The sequence below is a fragment of the Aquarana catesbeiana genome, linkage group LG04 (genome assembly GCF_042186555.1).
Source record: "Aquarana catesbeiana isolate 2022-GZ linkage group LG04, ASM4218655v1, whole genome shotgun sequence".
Lineage (NCBI taxonomy): Eukaryota > Metazoa > Chordata > Amphibia > Anura > Ranidae > Aquarana > Aquarana catesbeiana.
Window position 1 is genome coordinate 282,632,061 of NC_133327.1, and position 20,304 is coordinate 282,652,364.

General features: G+C 40.0%; 1 protein-coding gene across 1 annotated transcript in view; it reads right to left on the reverse strand.

Moving 5' to 3' along the window:
* Positions 1 to 20,304, reverse strand: part of CSMD1 (CUB and Sushi multiple domains 1) — a 3,274,537-nt gene that overhangs the window by 1,304,597 nt on the left and 1,949,636 nt on the right. Inside the window, exon 10 of the mRNA XM_073626646.1 lies at positions 8,045 to 8,166. Within this exon, the coding sequence (XP_073482747.1) occupies positions 8,045 to 8,166 (122 nt within the window). The remainder of the gene's footprint in view (positions 1 to 8,044; positions 8,167 to 20,304) is intronic.

A 20,304-nucleotide genomic window follows, 5' to 3' on the forward strand; every position in this document is an offset into this window, starting at 1 on the left:
GGAGGACTTCCTTAGCTCTCAAGGCCCCCTTTATCCAGACAGTGTTCCTGCGTGCCCGCCGATCACACAGGAAGAGGACGAGGAGGAAGAGGAGGAGGAGGAGGAGGAGGAAGATTGTGTCAGTATGGAGGTGGAGCCTGGCACTCAGCATCAGCAGCAGTCTTTAAGGGATCAGTCCCAAGAAACACATGGACTTGTACGTGGCTGGGAGGAGGTGGCTGCGGACCATGTCGTCCTTAGTGACCCAGAGGACTCCGGACCGAATGCCTCAGCAAACCTACGCTGCATGGCCTCCCTGATCCTGCAAAGCCTGCGTAAGGATCCTCGTATTCGTGGTATCAAGGAGAAGGACCAATACTGGCTGGCAACCCTCCTTGATCCACGTTACAAGGGTAAGGTTGCGGACCTTATCTTGCCATCGCAGAGGGAGCAGAGGATGAAACATCTTCGGGAGGCCTTGCAGAAAGGTCTGTGCAATGCGTTCCCAGAGACTGGGAGGTTACAAACTCCTGTTTCTGGACAACGTGTTGCTGAGGCTTCGGTCAGTCAAAGAAGGAGCGGTGGAGAAGGTGGCCGTCTGACCGATGCGTTCAGACAATTTTTTGGTCCGCAGCCCCAAGGTATGATCGGTTCCAGCAACCATCGCCAGCGTCTGTTTTACATGGTGCAGGAATACCTAGGGGCAAGATCAGACTTGGACACCTTTCCCACCAAAAATCCTCTGGGTTACTGGGTCTTGAGGATGGATCACTGGCCAGAGCTTGCACAGTATGCAATTGAGCTACTGGCCTGTCCTGCATCCAGCGTTCTTTCGGAATGCACATTCAGTGCTGCTGGAGGCGTGGTAACCGATCACAGGGTGCGTCTGTCCACTGACTCGGTCGATCGACTGACCTTCATAAAAATGAATGAGTCTTGGATCACCACCAGCTACCAAGCACCTGATGCTGATGTAACCGAATAATTTTTTTTGAAATCTCAGATCCCTTCAAAGACTGCCTATGCTGATGCTGAGTGACTATCCCTGAGTAATTATCCTCTTCCTCCTCAATCATCACGCTGATAGCTTGTAAGAACATTTTTGGTTCTGGGTGCCACCACCAGTGCCTAAGGCACAATTTTTCAGCCCCTGTTTAACAGGGGCGTGTAATTACGATTTTTGATGTAATACTTTGCAGCAGGGCTCGTTCCTGCATTCCAACTAGAGTGTCTGTGAGGGGTTGCAGTGTTGTGGCACCAGCACCAGTGCCTAAGGCCCAATTTTTCAGCCCTTGTTTAACAGGGGCGTGTAATTACAATTTTTGATGCAATACTTTGCAGCAGGGCTCGTTCCTGCATTCCAACTAGAGTGTCTGTGAGGGGTTGCAGTGTTGTGGCACCAGCACCAGTGCCTAAGGCCTAATTTTTCAGCTCCTGTTCAACAGGTGCATGTAATTACAATTCTTGATCTAATATTTCACAGCAGAGCCCTGTGAGGGCTTACAGTGTTGTGGCCACAGCAACACCTAAGGCCCAAATTTCTGCTGAGTATATAGGGCAGGACCCTACTTTCAAACAACTAACTTACAAACGACTCCTACTTGCAAACGGAAGGAGACAACAGGAAGTGAGAATAAATCTACCCCTAGGAAGGGAAATTCTCTCCTGTAAGAGTTAATATTGGAAAAACATTTCTCCTTTCCACTGATGCTTTCCAATCCATTGGGACAAAAAGTGAGGTGAAATCTTCTGAAGAGGAGGAAAGACAGCAAAACAAATGTCACAGGGGTGATAACCCTTCCCTATGTTTTCCAAAAAGCTTAAAAAAGATTTTTTGGCTGGAGCTAAACACGTTAAAAATGTACCCGTTCAAAATTACAAAGAGATTCTACTTAACAACAAACCTACAGCCTGTATACTGCTGTTCAGAGTATATAGGGCCTGGTGGCCCCACACCTTTCCTTATTTTAATTTGGGTGCGGGGTTCCCCTTAATATCCATACAAGATCCAAAGGGCCTGGTAATGGACTGGGGGGTACCCATGCCGTTTGTCTCACTGATTTTCATCCATATTGCCAGGACCCGACATTACATTAAACCCGCAAGCAGTTTTAAATGAGATTTTTTCCTTTAAAAATGACATTTGGTGCAGGGACTGTTCTAAACACGGGAAACACGCGTCACTTTACAGGCATACTATAGACACCCCTCAGGTACGATATTTAAAGGAATATTTCACTTTTTTTTTTTTACTTTAAGCATCATTAAAATCACTGCTCCCGAAAAAACGGCCGTTTTTAAAAGTTTTTTTTGCATTGATACATGTCCCCTGGGGTAGGACCCGGGTCCCCAAACCCTTTTTAGGACAATACCATGCAAATTAGCCTTTAAAATGAGCACTTTTGATTTCGAACGTTCGAGTCCCATAGACGTCAATGGGGTTCTAACGTTCGTGCGAACTTTCGGTCCGTTCGCAGGTTCTGGTGCGAACCGAACCGGGGGGTGTTCGGCTCATCCCTAATCGTGACATGGTCGGGAACTGGTTAAAGTAATATTGAAGGCTTTCTAAAAAAAATGAACACCTCATGCTCACCTGCTCTGTGCAGTGGTTTTGCAGAGAGCAGCCCTGATCCTCCTCTTGAGTCCCTCGCTAACGCTCTTGGCCCCTCCCTCCTGGAGCTGTGGGATTATGCGTCCACTATCTTGGGTTTCCGCACACGCACCTGGTCATTGTGTTTTGTATATGAAGGTTTTTCATTCATTATGTTCACTTGTTTGTTTTTTTTTTTTTTCTATTGGTTGAACTAGATGGACTTGTGTCTTTTTTTACTTGACTGTAACTATGAGACTGTTAAATATGGGAGGATTTCCTTTGTTTTGCAAACACCACCAGTGGGCCCGAGTCAGCCTCTGCAGGTTCATATTTCTCCTGATGCACATCAATTCTAAGCTGGCCATACAGTGCCTTGCAAACGTATTCACCCCCTTGGCTTTTTACCTATTTGTTACATTACAGCCTTTAGTTCAATGTTTTTTTTTAATCTGAATTATGTGTTATGAATAAGAACACAATAGTCTAAGTTGGTGAAGTAAAATTAGAAAAATATATACATAAAACTATTTTTCAGAAATAAAAAAATGATAATTGGCATGTGCGTTTGTATTCACCCACTTTGTTATGAAGCCCATAAAAAGCTCCGGTGCAACCAATTACCTTCAGAAGTCACATAATTAGTGAAATTATGTCCACCTGTGTGCAATCTAAGTGTCACATGATATGTCATTACATATACACACCTTTTGAAAGGCCCCAGAGGCTGCAACACCTAAGCAAGAGGCACCACTAACCAAACACTGCCATGAAGACCAAATAACTCTCCAAAAAAGTAAGGGACAATGTTGTTGAGAAGTACAAGTCAGGGTTAGGTTATAAAAAAATATCCAAATATTTGATGATCCCTAGGAGCACTATGAAATCTATTATAACTAAATGGAAAGAATATGGCACAACAGCAAACCTGCCAAGTGACGGCCACATGCCAAAACTCACGGATCGAGCAAGGAGGGCATTAATCAGAGAGGCAGCACAGAGACCTAAGGTAACCCTGGAGGAGCTGAAGTTCCACAGCAGAGACTGGAGTATCTGTACATAGGACAACAATAAGCCATACGCTCCACAGAGTTGGGCTTTATGGCAGAGTGACCAGAAGAAAGCCATTACTTTCAGCAAAAAACAAAATGGCATGTTTTGAGTTTGCAAAAAGGCAGGTGGGAGATTTGCAAAATGTATGGAGGAAGGTGCTCTGGTCTGATGAGACTAAAATTTAACTTTTTGGCCATCAAAGAAAACGCTATGTCTGGCGCAAACCCAACACATCACATCACCCAAAGAACACCATCCCCACAGTGAAACATGGTGGTGCCAGCATCATGATGTGGGGGTGTTTTTCAGCAGTTGGGACTTGGAAACTGGTCAGAGTTGAGGGAAAGATGGATGTGCTAAATACAGGGGTATTCTTGAGCAAAACCTGTACCACTCTGTGTGTGATTTGAGGATAGGATGGAAGTTCACCTTCCAGCAGGACAATGACCCCAAACACACTGCTAAAGCAACACTTAAGTAGTGGTTTAAGGGGAAACATGTAAATGTGTTGGAATGGTCTAGTCAAAGCCCAGACCTCAATCCAATAGAAAATCTGTGGTCAGACTTAAAGATTGTTATTCACAAGTGCAAACCATCCAACTTGAAGGATCTGGAGCAGTTTTGCAAGGAGGAATGGGCAAAAATCCCAGTGGTAAGATGTGGCAAGCTCATAGAGACTTATCCAAAGTGACTTGGAGCTGTGATAGCTGCAAAAGGTGACTCTACAAAGTACTGACTTTAAGGGGTGAATAGTTATGCACATTGACTTTTTTTGTAATTTTGTCCTATTTGATGTTTGCTTCACAATAAACTTCCAGGTTGTGAGGCAACAAAACAAAAAATGCCAAGGGGGTGAATACTTTTGCAAGGCACAGTAGATTAATAACATTTTGGAGGAAAATCCTTAGGAAATAAATATTCTAAGAAAGTTTGTTCATTTTTCTAATCATTAGTAGGTCAAATTGACTTTCATTTTTGACCCCAGTGACAAGAAAATTTGAAAATTTTTCTTGAACGAATGATTCTAACAGTGTATGTGGTTATATTCAGTAAAGTCTATTCATTCCAAAATCAAATGTTAAAAGCAAACAAAATCTTTTGAATGGCATTCAAATATTCTGAGAATGTCCTGAGAATTTTAGTGAGAATTTTCCTAAGAACTTTTGTTTGAAATGCTATCCATCTTTGGCCAGCTTTTCTTAAGCTGAAGTTTGGCATTAGCTTTTGTTCAGAGGGTTCCTCTTTATTAGGGAAGGCTTTTGAACTCTTCAATACTTGTCCATATAGATTCCAAATGGGGCAGCCTTGCCCAATCAACAAGTTATGTGGTAAGCGAAGCATCATCCTGATAAGTTTGCTACAGATGGCATTTGACTGCGCAAACTATCTTTAACTATCCATCTACCTTTACTCTGGGTAGTGACTACTGGCTAGTGAGCTTTGCCTGGACTGCATGTGGCAGTCCACCATGACACAGGCAAAGATTGTTTGAAAAAAACAAACAATCTAGCTTTGTTAGAAAAAAAAGGAAAATTTGCCTAAGCAGTTTTCATGACACAATTTGGGACTGATTTTGGTGGCATTTTAGTCAAGGTGAAATTGATATTTTTTTTAGGTAAAATATATTTAGCCAAAATTCCTCCACTTATCCCTAGTTCTTGGTCTTCCTATGGATTAAACTGCAACTGAACAATGCAGCACGGAACAGAAACCACCCAGCCTTTGACTGGACAATCATCCCTGTGACTTGATCGTCTTTGTGTTCTCCACTATTATAACTCAAATGTTGCGCATGAGATTTTTCTTGACTGCTAAATTTCTTCTGTTAATCTGTCAGAGTGCTGCTGTGTGGGACATTACAGTAAGCTAATATCTATACAGATTTGGTAGTTATGTATGCTAGTTCAATGTTAAAATACAAAGCTGAACTCCAGATAAATAGCTAAATACACAGATAAAACATATACAAAGGAAATGTTTTATCTGTATTTTTGTTTATCCTCAAATTTACACAGCTGCCTCACACAGCAGTTAGATGACACCGTCCAATAATACGGTTAAGGAATGCAATGTCCTCTTTCCACCTTTCAGTCTTCTGACTGGATAATGAAAAAGCAATAGCAGACTAACGAGGCTATCCTTCTGTTCTCTTCTATCAACACGTTTTTTGTCATCACATTTGCATGCGTGACCCCTGATTGTCCCCAAGTGCTATTCTTCCCTCTCTTAGTCTCTCAGCGCTGCTGTACAAAGGATTGTATAGAGGATTGCTGATACCAAGTCACATTCAGACATTTACACTAGATGCACAGCTTATACAGTCAATGATATAATAATGAATACAGAGCTGCATTAATTTGGGTATTTTATATCTGCCTGGAGTGTAGCTTTAATGTGTTTTGATTCATACTTAATAGGATAAAATTGTGTTCATTATATCTTCCTGCAGTTCAGCTTTAATATATGCAACAATTACAGTGAATTTATAGGCCTACTGAAAATAAACGCTGTTTAACCAGTGTGACCAACATGGTCCTAACATATACAGATAACAAGAGCTTTGTGGCATTTTCAGGCATGGCTGGGAAGCCGCCCATGAGGCGTCAGTCTTACTTATATAAGGTAAGTATAGATTTGTTATGTTTTCCTTTAATTGTCTTTGGAAATAAGTTGTAAACTTACAAAAGGCTGTGGATTTAATGAAGCTTAGCAAATTTGTGTTCAAGTGTCAGCAGCTTAATGACATAAAAGTCATTTCCAACGCTTCACTTGCAATTTTGTGTAATTGCACAATGCATCATAGCATGAATATATTTGGAGGATTTTGAACAGAAATTTATTTTCAGCAATAACTTTTATATATTATGCTTGCTTCCTAACATAATTAAAATCATCCCACTTTTAATTATACAACTTCTTCGCCTCTGACATAGGTAGATATTGTGAGGTGTCAATGTAGCAAGAACACTAACAAAAACTGCATTAATTTTGGTGCCATCTGCTACTACTAGTGTCTTTTCAAAACCCAGCACTACAAGATAAAACTGATACTATATATTTATACAGCACAAAACACATAAATTACACAAACACAGATTCAAAACCTCAGCAGGATAGAAGTACAAAGCATCAATGCAAATTGGTTATTTTATAGTTTCATTTTTCAATGTTTTTGATAACTAGGAGCTTACAAAATTGGACAGTAATAACAAAGCATTAAAATATTGCTTATTAATATTATTACACAACAACAATACAAGGGGTTTGTCAGGAGAGTCTCAATGTTCAGGAGTGAAAAAAAGGTTTATAATGGTTCAATGTTGGGGTGTAGGACATTTTCCACCTATTTTAAAAAAAATTTTAAGCATTAAGACTCAATAGTAGGGTATGTTTTTCTATCATTTAGCCTGGAAACATTCTAAGCATGTATTTACCTGGATCAGTTTGTAATATTCACCTACATGAATTTTTATATTATTTAATTTAGTAATTTTACATACAGTGCTGACAATTTAGGCAGCATCAACAATTTATGCAGCACCTTATCATTCATATCTGTCCCTGCCCTCAAGGAGTCTACAATTTAAGGTCCTATACCTCACATATACTTTATAGATACAGTACATACACACACTAGGGCCAATTTAGACAAGTAACCTACCAGTAATTCTTATAGATATTATATTTTTCACATACTGTTTTTGGAACAGGCATACATTTGGATTTCTAAATCTCATATCTCAAACTTTCAATATATGAGTAGACAGAGTTCGCAGTGGTCCTGATGAGGTAACAGGCCAGCCCCAAGTTAAATTAATCTACTTTGTTTGCCTTGTTTATCATCACTGCTCTTTCAACTTTCTCTCTGTTCAGCTTTGTGTAAGTTGTTATGATTCCTATATTTCCCCTTTTTCTTTTGCTGATAAAATTTGTCTATTCTCGTGTTTTCATCACTGGTATTTTGTGGAGTATTATAGCTCTGATTGTACACACTATATGAATCTACTTTATCACGCGGTTGTTAATTCCTGTTCATATTCAGGTGTATATTGATTTATCTATTTATTTGTCTCTATTATCATGGTATATGATTTTTGATTTTGTATAAATTGGGATTAGATTTATTTTTTGCATCTTGAGAAAAGTTAAATTAAGTTTATTACACATTTCAACTTTAAACCTTGCAATACTGTTGTGGATTTATGTCCTTAAAAGTATATTTATCGATTGATTGTGTGATTGATTGATTGATAAGTTATAGACTACATCAATAAAGTTGTAGAGGAAAGAATTACTAACTTAGGGATAGGGAATGTTACCATGTTGGAATGGTTAGTAATATAAATGGTAGAACATCGGGCATAGATTACTGCGGTATAACTTATACATCATAAACAAATCATCAAAAACAATACATCATACCTTATCAGGGTTTATGCTTGTTATCACCCAAACACAATGTGCGTTGTCTTCATACTGAACTGGATAGTTAGGTGAGGTTATAATGCCAGATGGTCCTTGAAGATTTGAGCCACATGTTCGTGCTGTAAAAATAATACTGTTATTTACATTTAAAATATAATAACTGTGTTTTCTGGTGCATATGTACAGCTGAAAAAAAAAATAAATTATAATAGTTTTCATTTTACAGAATGAATTAACTTTTCTTTTCAGCCCAATTTATTTACTGAACTTTATATCCAAGAACTGCAGCACATAATAAAGTAGGAATAAAAAAATGCAGAACATTAATCTTTACACTGTTTTGGCATATATGATATGACTTAAAGAATACACGCTTAAAAACACAAAACTTAATATTTGAATCTACTTGGATGCTTAAACACTTACAGACCGGAAGATTTTCCCGCTTAATGACCAGGCCATTTTTTGCGATACGGCACTGCACCACTTTAACTGACAACTTTGCGGTCGTGCGATGCCGTACCCAAACAAATTTGACATCCTTTTTTTACCCACAAATAGAGCTTTCTTTTGGTGGTATTTTATCACCTCTGCATTTTTTATTTTTTGCGCTATAAACAAAAAATAAACATAAACAAAAGTGACAATTTTGAAAAAAAAACTATATTTTTTACTTTTTGCTATAATAAACATCCCAAAAAATGTTTTTAAAAAATTAATTTCTTCATCAGTTTAGGCCAATATATATATTCTTCTACATATTTTTGGTAAAAAAAAAAAAAAAAATCGCAATAAGTGCATATTGATTGCTTTTCCCAAAATTATAGCGTCTACAAACTATGGGAAAGATTTATTGCATTTTTATTATTATTATTTTTTTACTAGTAATGGCAGTGATCTGCAGTTTTTAGTGGTACTGCAACATTGCGGCAGACAGATCGGACACTTTTGACACATTTTTGGGACCACTGACATTTATACAGTGATCAGTGCTATAAAAATGCACTGATTACTGTGTAAATGTCACTGGTAGGGAAGGGGTTAACACTAGGGGGTGATCAGGGGGGTTAAATGTGTTCCATCATGAGTGTTTCTTACAGTGGGGGAATGGGACTGACTAGGGGAGGAGACATATTGCTGTTCCTACTTTCTAGGAACAAACAATCTGTCTCCTCTCCCCTGACAGCCACCCGCAGCCACCCGCGTTTTGTGGGAACATGCCACTTTGCCGACGTATGTCAGCATGAGCGGGTCGGCAGGTGGTTAAAGATCAATCAAATAACAGTCTGACCTGGTTTTGCACAGATCTTAATTGGAGCATCTATACAAAAAATGTATAAAATCTAGGCAACAGACTGAAACACTTATTGCAACAGTTATACTATGCAGGGAATATTCCAATTAAAATGAAATTCTAGGGAAAAAATGGCTTTAGATGTTCTGAAAAAATGATTGCTACCTTTTTGCATGTTTTATTATACTCTGTGTGACCATTAGGGAAAGTTTAGTAAAGTAAATGAAAATCCTAGGCCACCAGAACAGGGGTCTCCAATGGAAGATTATCCTTCTACTCCTTTTCCAGTTAAAATCATAAAATGTTTGATTTCCCCTTATTTTCTGTCCCAGTGACAATGATCACTAGATATACAGAGAATAATTTTGGTGAACTTTATTTAGCAAAAAAAAAATTATAATTAAGAATATGCATTTGTTAAATTTCACAGAAGTGAAACTCTCAGCTTAGTTTGAGTAGCTTAGGTGATATTTGCAAAACAAAATTGTACTCACTGTATATTTAGGGGTATGTTTTTTTTTACAACTGTGCTTTTTCTTTTTGGTGGAAAAAAACATAGAATAATGAGAGTAATGGGGGACTTTTTTGATGTTTTAAAACATTTGGAGATTTAAAACCTATTGCATACTTAAAAAAAAACACAAAATTGCTGAAAAATTCATTTTACATCTGTGAAATTTCACTTATCCCACTGCTTTTTTTCAAGATGGAAAAAATGATGAAGACTTTTTAATTTACACTATAAGTTTAAGGAAAATTAAAATGCTCAGCTTAGCTGATATGTGATGGGCACAAGCAAATGTTGAAAATGGATCTCTTTAACTGGTGTACAGACAACAATATGAGCTTGGTAGAAGATTTACGATAGTCAACTCAATTCATATTCATAAAAAAGTTTTGCATGCAAAGAACATAGAAACCCTGCTTTGGGTTTCAATTTTCTACCCAGTCATAGTTGGTCAATAAGGGGCCTATTTAAAGTGTTAATTCAATTATTTTTGATATGTTGAACTATTATAAAGCTGCTCTGAACTGTGTTTAATTTATTAAAGTTTGCATTATTTGGACTGCTGTAAAAATAACACAGCAAGCTCTATTTACTATAATGTTTGATGTTAGTTATTGGACAAGTAAAAAGGCTCATTTAGGGATGATGCTTAGTGTTAGGAATGTGGCAGTTAAAGGTGAGTGAAAGTGTTATGCCCCGTATACATGATTGGAAATTCCGCCAGCAAAAGTCCGATGTGAGCTTTTGGTTGGAAATTCCTACCGTGTGTATGCTCCATCGGACTTTTGCTGGTGGAATTTCTGCCAGCTCTATTTTTCCGTCAGAAAAAGTTCCTATCGGAAATTCCGTTTGTCTGTATGCAATTCCGATGTGCAAAAAACCAGGCATGCTCGGAAACAATTTGAGGCATGCTCGGAAGCATTGAACTTCATTTTTTCGGCTCATCATAGTGTTGTACATCACCACATTCTTGATGGTCGAAAGTTCAGAGAATTCCAATCCAAGATTTTTCCGATGGAAATTCCGCTCGCGTATACAGGGCATTACAGTTTCAGGGGTGAGTATTAAAGCATGGGATTGTAGTTAAATTTTAGTGGAGGTTATAAATTAGGCAGTACTTAAAGGTTTAGGTAAGGTGTTAATTGGGTTCAGGCAAGGGAGTTAAATCTAAAACCATTTTTGTAATATTTGGATGGAGTAGGATGGAGTTAAACAATAGTCAGCCTTTTTTTGGCAATGTAGGCCCCATTGGGGAGGTTCTCTTTATTATTGTCTTGTAGACATAACATGAAATGCAAAGTACTGAGTGAGGAAAATCCCCTCTTAGACAGCTGCCATCAGAACAATCGACTCAATTGGAAGATTTCCCCTCTGTTCCTGTTCTGGTGACAACTCAGATCTTTGGATTTCTTTTCTTATTTTGTCCTTGTAACATTTATGAAATATTAGGGCAAATAGAACGGGGTGAATTTCCCTAGTGGGGACACAGACAGCAATAGAAATCTGACATGGGTTCTCGCCCTTTCCTATTACATTTAAAAAAAAATTGCCTTTAGATATACTAAGTGGTCCATGTAAAAAAAAACAAAAAACATTGCTATGCGAATGTCTCAAGCATTCACACAGCTCTCATGAATAATGGCCATAATTTGCCTAATATGTTTATTTCCTATGATTACCAGCTCCATCTAGTGTCCATAATATGGTATTAGGGAGATTGAGATATTATGGCAGTATGTCATATTATAGCCCATGGATGGAGCTGAAGTTGTTCTTTGCTTGATTTGGCACTGACACACATGAATCTTCATCTACCTTCAGTGAGTCTGGGTTTTTCATGTGATATGGTTGTACCTTTAACGACTTGCCGACCGCCTCACGACGATATACGTTGGCAGAATGGCACGGGTAGGCAGAATCACGTACCAATCGGACTCCCCAGTGCCCGAGGCGGTCAGCATTACTCCTCCGGCGATCAGAGGTGAGGGGGAGGCCATCCATTCATGGCCACCCCCTCGCAATCGCTCCCAGCCAATGAGATCATTCCTCTGCCTCTGTAATGTAAACAGAGGCGGAGGAAGTGATGTCATCTCTCCTCGAGCCGGTCTTTTCATTCCGACGCCGAGGAGAGAAGACATCAATGTGAGTTTGCACAACACTACTCTTACAGTAGAACACGCAGGCACACTTTTCATCCCCCAGTCACCCCCCGATCACCCCCCTGTACCCCCTGTCACAGTGACACCAATGGCAGTTTTTTTTTGCATTGGTGTCAGTTTGTGACAGTTATAAGTGTTAGGGCAGTTAGGGTTAGCCCCCTTTAGGTCTGGGGTACCCCCGTTAGGTCTAGGGTACCCCCCTAACCCCCTAATAAAGGTTAACTCCTTGATCACCCCCCGTCGCCAGTGTCACTAAGCGAACGTTTTTCTGATCGCTGTATTAGTGACATAGGTGACGCTAGTTAGGGAGGTAAGTATATAGGTTTGCCGCCAGTGACAGGGACCCCCATATACTACCTACTAAAGGTTTTAACCCCCTGATTGCCTCTAGTTAACCCTTTCACCAGTGATCACCGTATAACTGTTACGGGTGACGCTGGTTAGTTAGTTTGTTTATTATAATTTATTATAGTTTTAGGGCACCTGCCGTTTATTACCTAAAAAAGGTTTAACCCCCTAATTGCCCGGCGGTGATATAAGTTTTGTTTTTAGGGTCAGATAAGGTCTGCGTCACCCCAGGCAGCGTCAGGTTATCGCCAGTACCGCTAACACCCACGCACGCAGCATACACCTCCCTTAGTGCTATAGTATCTGAACGGATCAATATCTGATCTGATCAGATCTATACTAGCGTCCCCAGCAGTTTAGGGTTCCCATAAACACAGTGTTAGTGGGATCAGCCCAGATACCTGCTAGCACCTGGTTTTGCCCCTCAGCCCAGCCCTGCCTAGCCCACCCAAGTGCAGTATCGAACGATCACTGACACTTACAAAACACTAAGCACACATAACTGCAGCGTTCGCAGAGTCAGGCCTGATCCCTGCGATCGCTAACAGTTTTTTGGTAGCGTTTTGAATCAGTCACTAACAGTCAGGAACTTTTTTGCCTGTGAGTCTCACTAGTGTACCCCTAAATTTAAAGCCCAAAATGGCAAATCGAAGGTACACTAGTGAAGAGGCCTACACATTTCTGAGCATGATAGATAGTGAAGAGGAAGTCACTCATCTGTCAGATTCAGGCTCAGAATACGATCCTGTAGAGGACAGTGGCTCCATGACAGATAGCTCTGACGATGGAGTTGTGGTCAGGCATACCAGACCCCAAACTTCTTCTTCTGTCCTTGATGTGCAAGAACCGCAGGTCCCTCATATGGAGCAGAGCAGTACTAGTGCCGCTATTCCTTCTGGTGAAGTGGCAAGCACCAGCGGCCTAGTACACCCTGGTCTTACATCCAGCACTGCAGTATCACGTGGTGACGTGGCGAGTCCCATAAGTGCAGTTCAAGCTGGCGAGGTGGCAAGCACTAGTAGTGTCCCGCTGCCACCAAGAAGATGAACACAGGCCCGTCATGCCCATAGTGCCCTTCCTGCTGCATTCGCCAATCCGAATTGGGAACCCACCACTTCTGCAGCACCCGTACTTCCCCATTCACTGGCCAACCCGGAATTCAGGTGGAAACAGTTGATTTTACGCCACTGGATTTTTATTCGCTGTTTTTCACCGAAGATCTCTATAGATCTATTGTGGACCAAAGCAATTTATATGCTGGTCAACACACCGCCACTATTTCCCAGTCCTCCCTTGCCAGAGATTGGAGACCAATTACGGTCTCCGAATTTAAGATCTTTCTGGGCCTTTCCCTCAACATGGGCATAACCAAAAAGAGTGAGTTGCGGTCATATTGGTCCACTGACCCAATTCACCATATGACCTTGTTCTCTGCCTCCATGACCAGGGCACGATACGAGCAGATTTTGCGGTTCATGCACTTCAACAACAATGAACTCTGTCATCCTCATGGAGACCCTGAATACGATCGGCTCCACAAAATTCGGCCCCTTGTAAACCACTTCAACCAACGTTTTGCAGACTTGTTTACTCCCCATCAAGTTGTCTGCATTGATGAGTCCCTGATTAAATTTTTTGGCTGCTTGTCATTCAAACAGTACCTTCCCAGCAAGCGTGCCAGATGCGGGGTCAAGATGTATAAGCTCTGTGACAGGGCCACAGGCTATACATGTAGTTTTATGGTTTACGAGGGAAAAGATAGTCACGTAGAGCCGACAAACTGCCCTGACTACATAGGAAGCGCTGGCAAGATTGTATGGGACTCGGTGTCACCCTTATTCGGAAAGGGGTACAACTTGTACGTGGACAATTATTAGATGAGCATGCCACTTTTTAGTCACCTTTTTGATCAACAGATTGGAGCATGTGGCACCGTGCGACCTAATTGCTGGGGCTTTCCCCAGCGGCTTGTAGATTCCCATCTTAGGCTGGGGGAGAGAGCCTGCTTGCAGTGTAATAACTTGCTCGCTATGAAGTGGAAGGATAATAAGAATGTTTTCGTTCTTACCTCCCTTCATGCAGACACGACAGTCCAAATTACTACGGTGACTGGTGTTGTGGAGAAACCCCTCTGTGTCCACGAATATAACCAAAATATGGGAGGGGTGGACCTCAATGACCAGTTGTTGGCGCTGTACCTAGTTGCCCGTAAGGCCAGACGCTGGTACAAGAAAGTGTCTGTTTATTTATTTCAATTGACTTTGCTGAATGCTCATGTGCTATATAGAGCTTCAGGACGGACTGGATCCTTTCTTAAATTCCAGAAAGAGATCGTCAGAGCCCTTCTGTTTCCAGGCAGTGCTCCACCTCACGTTCCCCAACCAAATGCAGTAAGCCGGCTGCATGAGAGGCATTTTCCTTATGTCCTCCCGAGTACCCCTAAGAAGATGTCGTGTCTGCAGCAAGGGCGGATATAGGCGTGACACCTGGTATTATTGTCCCTCCTGTCCTGACAATCCTGATCTATGCATTGGTGAATGTTTTGAACGCTACCATTCACTAGTTGAGTATTAGCGTAGGGTACAGCACTGCACAGACTAGGACACACTTTCACAGGGTCTCCCAAGATGCCATCACATTCTGAGAGACCCAAACCTGGTACCAGTTACAAAAGTTAAAGTTACTAAAAAAAGTGTAAATAAATAAATAATATAAAAACACAAAAAAAAAAAATAGTTGTCGTTTTAGTGTTCTCTCTCTCTCTCTATTCTCTCTCTATTGTTCTGATCTTTTTTACTGTATTCTATTCTGCAATGTTTTATTGTTATTATGTTTTACCATGTTTGCTTTTCAGATATGCAATTTTATTGTACTTTACTGTTTACTGTGTTTTGTTGGTAACTATTTTTTGTTTTCAGGTACGCCATTCAGCTGCAGAGCGGATTTATTTATCTTGACAGCAACAGCGTTTGCTCCCACGATACACAAAGCCGTGACTCCAGCGCTGTCGGAGGTGATTTCACCACCACAGTTACATACTTCAGCATATATGCCGAAGCGTAGGGGCAGCAGTGGGTGGAGCGGCAATTTGCTCCTGCCTTTTGTGGGAGGATGCCCCCATGCTTCGACATATATATATTTTAGGCACAGGTTGTGTTAAATGTTTTATTTTTTACTATGTTTTTTCTTTTATTTGCTTTGCAGGTATGGTAAGTCTTACTGTTATACTGTAATGTTACTTTGTTTTATTGTTAAGCATCATTTGCTTAGCAGGTACGCCATTCAGTTGCAGCGCAGATTTATTTATCTTGACAGCAACAGCGTTTGCTCCCACGATATATAAAGCCGTGACTCCAGCGCTGTCGGAGGTGATTTCACCACCACAGTTACATACTTCAGCATATATGCCGAAGCGTGGGGGCAGCAGTGGGTGGAGGAGCGATTTGCTCCTGCCTTTTGTGGGAGGATGCCCCCATGCTTCGGCATATATATATTTTAGTCACAGGTTGCGTTAAATGTTTTATTTTTTACTATTTTTTTTGTATTTGCTTTGCAGGTATGGTAAGTCTTACTGTTATACTGTAATGTTAATTTGTTTTATTGCTAACCATCATTTGCTTAGCAGGTACGCCATTCAGTTGCAGCGCGGATTTATTTATCTTGACAGCAACAGCGTTTGCTCCCACGATACATAAAGCCGTGACTCCAGCGCTGTCGGAGATGATTTCACCACCACAGTTACATACTTCAGCATATATGCCAAAGCGTGGGGGCAGCAGAGGGCGGAGGAGCGATTTGCTCCTAACTTTTGCGGGAGGATGCCCCCATGCTTCGGCATATATATACGGTGCATGTATGCCCATCATTAGAAGTGGGTGGATGAAGGGAGGTATTCTAATGGTGGGCATACCCACCGATCAATTTCTTTTTTTTGTTCAGCCCACAGGCTGCATGAAAAAAAGTTTACAATATATGCCCAACAAGGACCAGCAACGTACTGGTATGTTGCTGGACTTTGAGTGGTTATACCAGAATGATGCCTGTGGGTTTAGGTATCATCTTGGTATCATTCTTTTCAGCCAGCGGTCGGCTTTCATGTAAAAGCAATCCTAGCGGCTAATTAGCCTCTAGACTGCTTTTACAAGCAGTGGGAGGGAATGACCCCCCCACCGTCTTCCATGTTTTTCTCTGGCTCTCCTGTCCCAACAGGGAACCTGAGAATGCAGCCGGTGATTCAGCCAGCTGACCATAGAGTGATCAGAGACCAGAGTGGCTCCAAACATCTCTATGGCCTAAGAAACCGGAAGCTACGAGCATTTCATGACTTAGATGTCGCCAGATGTAAACAGCGCCACTGGGAAATTGGGAAAGCATTTTATCACACCGATCTTGGTGTGGTCAGATGCTTTGAGGGCAGAGGAGAGATCTAGGGTCTAATAGACCCCAGTTTTTTCAAAAAAGAGTACCTGTCACTACCTATTGCTATCATTATTATCATAACAATAAAAATGATTTAAAAAAAAATGAATAAAAAAAAAAAAAAACACCCCTGTCCCCCCCTGCTCTCACGCAAAGGCGAACGCAAGCGTCGGTCTGGCATCAAATGTAAACAGCAATTGCACCATGTATGTGAGGTATCACCATGAAGGTCAGATCGAGGGCAGTAATTTTAGCGGTAGACCTCCTCTGTAAATCTAAAGTAGTAACCTGTAAAGGCTTTTAAAGGCTTTTAAAAATGTATTTAGTTTGTTGCCATTTCACGTTTGTGCGCAATTTTAAAGCATGTCATGTTTGGTATCCATGTACTCGGCCTAAGATCATCTTTTTTATTTCATCAAACATTTGGGCAATATAGTGTGTTTTAGTGCATTAAAATTTGAAAAAGTGTGTTTTTTCCAAAAAAAATGCGTTTGAAAAATCGCTGCGCAAATACTGTGTGAAAAAAAAAAAATTAAACACCCACCATTTTAATCTGTAGGGCATTTGCTTTAAAAAAATATATAATGTTTGGGGGTTCAAAGTAATTTTCTTGCAAAAAAAAATAATTTTTTCATGTAAACAAAAAGTGTCAGAAAGGCAGAAAGGGCTTTGTCTTCAAGTGGTTAGAAGAGTGGGTGATGTGTGACATAAGCTTCTAAATGTTGTGCATAAAATGGCAGGACAGTTCAAAACCCCCCCAAATGACCCCATTTTGGAAAGTAGACACCCCATGCTATTTGCTGAGAGGCATATAGAGTCCATGGAATATATGATATTGTGACACAAGTTGCGGGAAAAGGATAATTTTTTTTTTGCACAAAGTTGTCACTAAACGATATATTGCTCAAACATGCCATGGGAATATGTGAAATTACACCCCAAAATACATTCTGTTGCTTCTCCTGAGTATGGGGATACCACATGTGTGAGACTTTTTGGGAGCCTAGCTGCGTACGGGACCCCGAAAACCAAGCACTGCCTTCAGGCTTTCTAAGGGCCTAAATTTTTGATTTCACTCTTCACTGCCTATCACAGTTTTGGAGGCCATGGAATGCCCAGGTGGCACAACCCCCCCCCCAAATGACCCTGTGTGAGCAATATATCAACTTTTTGTAATTTTTTTTTTGTCATTATTCAATCACTTGGGACAAAAACAATTAATATTCAATGGGCTCAACATGCCTCTCAGCAATTTCCTTGGGGTGTCTACTTTCCAAAATGGGGTCATTTGGGGGGGGGGGGGGGTTGTACTGCCCTGCCATTTTAGCACCTCAAGAAATGACATAGGCAGTCATAAACTAAAAGCTGTGTAAATTCCAGAAAATGTACCCTAGTTTGTAGACACTATAACTTTTGCGCAAACCAATAAATATACGCTTATTGACATTTTTTTTACCAAAGACACGTGGCCGAATATATTTTGGCCTAAATGTATGACTAAAATTTGAGTTTATTGGATTTTTTAGTAGAAAATATCATTTTTTTCCCAAATTTTCGGTCTTTTTCCGTTTATAGCGCAAAAAATAAAAACCCCAGAGGTGATCAAATACCATCAAAAGAAAGCGCTATTTGTGGGAAGAAAAGGACACAAATTTCGTTTGGGTACAGCATTGCATGACCGCGCAATTAGCAGTTAAAGCGACGCAGTGACAAAGTGCTCTGGTCAGGAAGGGGGTACATCCTTCCGGGGCTGAAGTGGTTAAGGAGCATGTGTACCTCCAAGGTAAACCTGCTGTCAGTTTATTTATTGTTATATATATGCAAATAAAACCTGTTTTAAACCTAAATAATTACAAAGCTAAATTAGGTATTTATGTGTACCCCAATTGAAGAAACTTTCAGTACTCCAGTGTTGTTATTCCTTCTCTATTGTCTTATTTCCTCATGGAAATACAAATAGAAGAGAGCAGTGAACAAAGGGATTCTAACACAATTATAAAACAGTGATTGCCTATATCATACAACATGTACATTTTTCAGTTAGTTTTTTTGTATGATTGAAAAAGTCATCTCTATATAGAGGAGACACTTGGCAAATTCAAAGAAATGCTCTGTCAGTTTTTAGTGTCTGAACGATTCGTCTCTATAGAAGTTGCTCAAGGTTACTATGGTTTAATAAATATGAACATTATATCTCTTTTGAAATCACTTCTGTGTGACAATTGCCTAGAATTAATACAGGATAAACAGACAAACCAAGATTTAATGAAGAAGTATATCAATTTATCTGGAAAAAATATAATGTATCTCTTTGATTAGCATAATATTTCTTCATGCTTGAAAGTAAATCTATTCTTCAAACAGACATCCTAGAATTGCTAGGAAATTAATGTATACAATAAAAAAATGGAGGTATGGCTAGATAGGTTACATTAGATACGGCACCTCATCCCAAAAAAAATAATAAATAGTAAGGGGAATGACCAAAGGGATTATAACGGTGCCAGAGAAAAATATAAAGGTGGAATATTGAAAATAAAATTGCAAAAATATTTTATTGAACAAATTTTAACATATACAAGAAAAACATAAATAAAATCTTAGATGCAGTTTTCACATCAATTGTACAATGTCAAATGCAGTGAAATGGGCCAGGTGGAGACGGCCTTCAAAATAGAAGCTCAGTTCCTACATGTTTTGCCAAGACATTGGCTTCATCAGGGAATAATATTGCAACAGGCTCAAATTATTCCCTGATGAAGCCAATGTCTTGGCGAAACATGTAGGAACTGAGCTTCTATTTTGAAGGCCGTCTCCACCTGGCCCATTTCACTGCATTTGACATTGTACAATTGATGTGAAAACTGCATCTAAGATTTTATTTATGTTTTTCTTGTATATGTTAAAATTTGTTCAATAAAGTATTTTTGCAATTTTATTTTCAATATTCCACCTTTATATTTTTCTCTGGCACCGTTATAACCCCTTTGGTCATTCCCCTTACTATTTATTAATGTATACAATGTTTTACAATAAAAGGTATTATGTGGTTGTCAATAATATTTAATACAACACACTACCATGCTAGATTAACGGTTGTCCACTTACTTAGAAAACAAAACTACATGCATCACCAAATTAGTGTTATTCCTGTTTCTTTTCTGTTGAAACTAACACATCTATTGCAGTCTCCTTTACTTCCCGAGGCATAAGTGGGCTGGTATACATGATCAGTCCCAGTATTGTACATTGCATGCAGATGGGAATGTTGATCTGCATCTCTTTGGATAATTATCAGTCAGCACAGTGCATGGTTACTAGCAGTCAGACTGGACTGTCACTAGGAATGGGCTTTAGGCTATGTTTCCACTAGTGCGTCCCCAAAGTCGCGCGATTTACACTGCGATTTTGCGATGCGATTTGTGGTGCGTTTTGTTGCGACTTTAATAACGACTTTGTGCGACTTGGATGTTCTACGATTTAGTCATAGTGATGTAATTCCTTATCCTGCTTAGTTATTTCCCCTTCC